A 1,932-nucleotide genomic window follows, 5' to 3' on the forward strand; every position below is an offset into this window, starting at 1 on the left:
AAAAATTGCAGATGAGTTAGAATCTGGAATCTAGTAGCCAGTCCTTAAATGTCCTGGATATAGGTATTTAAAATTATTAATAGTTCATTGAATACTCACATCTGCTTTTTAATAGTACTAGGAAAGAAGTTCCTATTTGCTTCAAGATGACCATGAGAATGAGTGTGCATCCACAATCTACCTACATTGAGCAAAACAGCAAATACACAAAATTCCTCAAACAAAGAGATGTGCTGCTATAATAACCATCATTCTAGTTAGAGAAATACTCTTTAACCCTTAAAGTAATGGAATATTTGTAGGTTAATTCTAAACATGGGACACTGTTCTAGTTCTTTCTATAGTACAAAAAATCCTGCAGTAGCATAAACAGCTTGTATGCAACAAAAACTATTCTATACCACCCAGAACATTTAAAATCTCAAGTCACCCTATTTCCTAGTTCATTTGTAGTCTACTTAGTATGTTAAAGCATCACTCCCAATAGCATCCTAAAGGATGAAAAGAGGATGTTTCATCTTTTGTAATTAAAAGACAGAAAACAAATTAAAAAAAGAAAACAACATAAGGAAGGAAATTTCATCTTGTGATCATTTCAATCAATCAAAGCAAGACAGTATGGTGTTCAATGACCTATCAGAGAGCTGTGACTGTAGGAATAACCAGATTTTCCTGGCATATCCAGGAAGATAGAGAAATGCTTCCTTATTTCTATCAGTTCAGTTTAAGTTATTGCTATGAACAGTTTAAGCTCTAGGCCACCTTTTTATTTGTTTTTGGTCCATCAGTCTAAACTTTGGAAAAAGAAGAAAAACATACTAGGATACTTTTAAACATTAAAATCCATACTTGGGAACTTTAAAGATAGCTATATTTGCAGGAAAACTGACCACCTTTCAAGTGAAATGACTGGTGTAAAGTTTTGACACATAACCTTTGTCCTAGCTATAAATATGCTTAGCTGGACAACAATTTTGATAATGTCTTGGTGCTATTTTTTTTTACATTTTCATTATCATTTTAATTTTAAAATTCTTACGATTTTGTCTGAGGTTTCATTGGCTAAATCTATATTAAAATAACCAGGATTGTATAAAAGTTAAAATTCTTATGATTTTGTCTAAGGTTTCATTGGCTAAATCCATATTAAAATAACCAGGATTGTATAAAATTTGCAGAAAAGACATAAGACTGTTCTGTAACAAACATTCTCCAAGGATTTTCTAGACCAAAGTACTGGCCAAAACTGTACAACAGTGAGATCTGTTATTGCTAATTCCTAATAGGAAAAAGGAATGGAAACAGAAAGAGCTTTGAGCAAGAGAGAATGTGTAGTTGTATCACCTCACAGAAGCAGGGCTGTGCTTGGTCAGGGCCACCAGCAGTTCCAGAGCATGCATTGGCACTGGGTCTGGAGCCTTCAGGAGGCACTCATACCTGAAAGGTAAGGTCAAAAAGGGGTAGAAACGGTGTGAGGGGAGAAGCCAAGAGATTCCTGTCAAAAAAGTCCCAAACTTGATAATAACCACAACAGAAAAACAATGCTTCTTGGAATCGTACACAGCACCAAACAAAATTCACTTTAAAACAGTACTTTAAAACCAGCATCAGATTAACTTTAAAAGCAGCATTAATAAAAGAGTACATTTTTAAAGAGAGATACATAATTATAAAACATGGAATAATATATATGCTTGTGCATATATATATATGCAGGTGATATATATATAACACATGCATGTTTTATAACTATAAATTTTATTAAAATATATTTATAGAACATTAATCTTGTCTACATGCATATGACATTTATTGGTCTATAGTAAATATTTCATACATAAAAATTCTAAGCTTCATGAACAAGTAGAAAATTAACCACAAAATATTACATAGAAGACTCATTGGATGCTCAAGAAGATGATTAACCAATTT

The 1,932-nt window shown here is 32.4% G+C and overlaps 1 protein-coding gene across 1 annotated transcript in view; it reads right to left on the minus strand.

The window, feature by feature from the left end:
* Positions 1–1,344: 1,344 nt before the first annotated feature.
* The window catches only part of ULK4 (unc-51 like kinase 4), a gene marked incomplete at its 3' end in the record, with an annotated part of 91,319 nt that continues 90,731 nt past the window's right edge, over positions 1,345–1,932 (minus strand). Inside the window, 1 exon segment of the mRNA XM_009083838.1 lies at positions 1,345–1,437. Coding sequence (XP_009082086.1) covers positions 1,345–1,437 — 93 coding nt within the window.

The sequence above is a fragment of the Acanthisitta chloris genome, unplaced genomic scaffold, assembly GCF_000695815.1.
Source record: "Acanthisitta chloris isolate BGI_N310 unplaced genomic scaffold, ASM69581v1 scaffold3381, whole genome shotgun sequence".
Classification (NCBI taxonomy): domain Eukaryota; kingdom Metazoa; phylum Chordata; class Aves; order Passeriformes; family Acanthisittidae; genus Acanthisitta; species Acanthisitta chloris.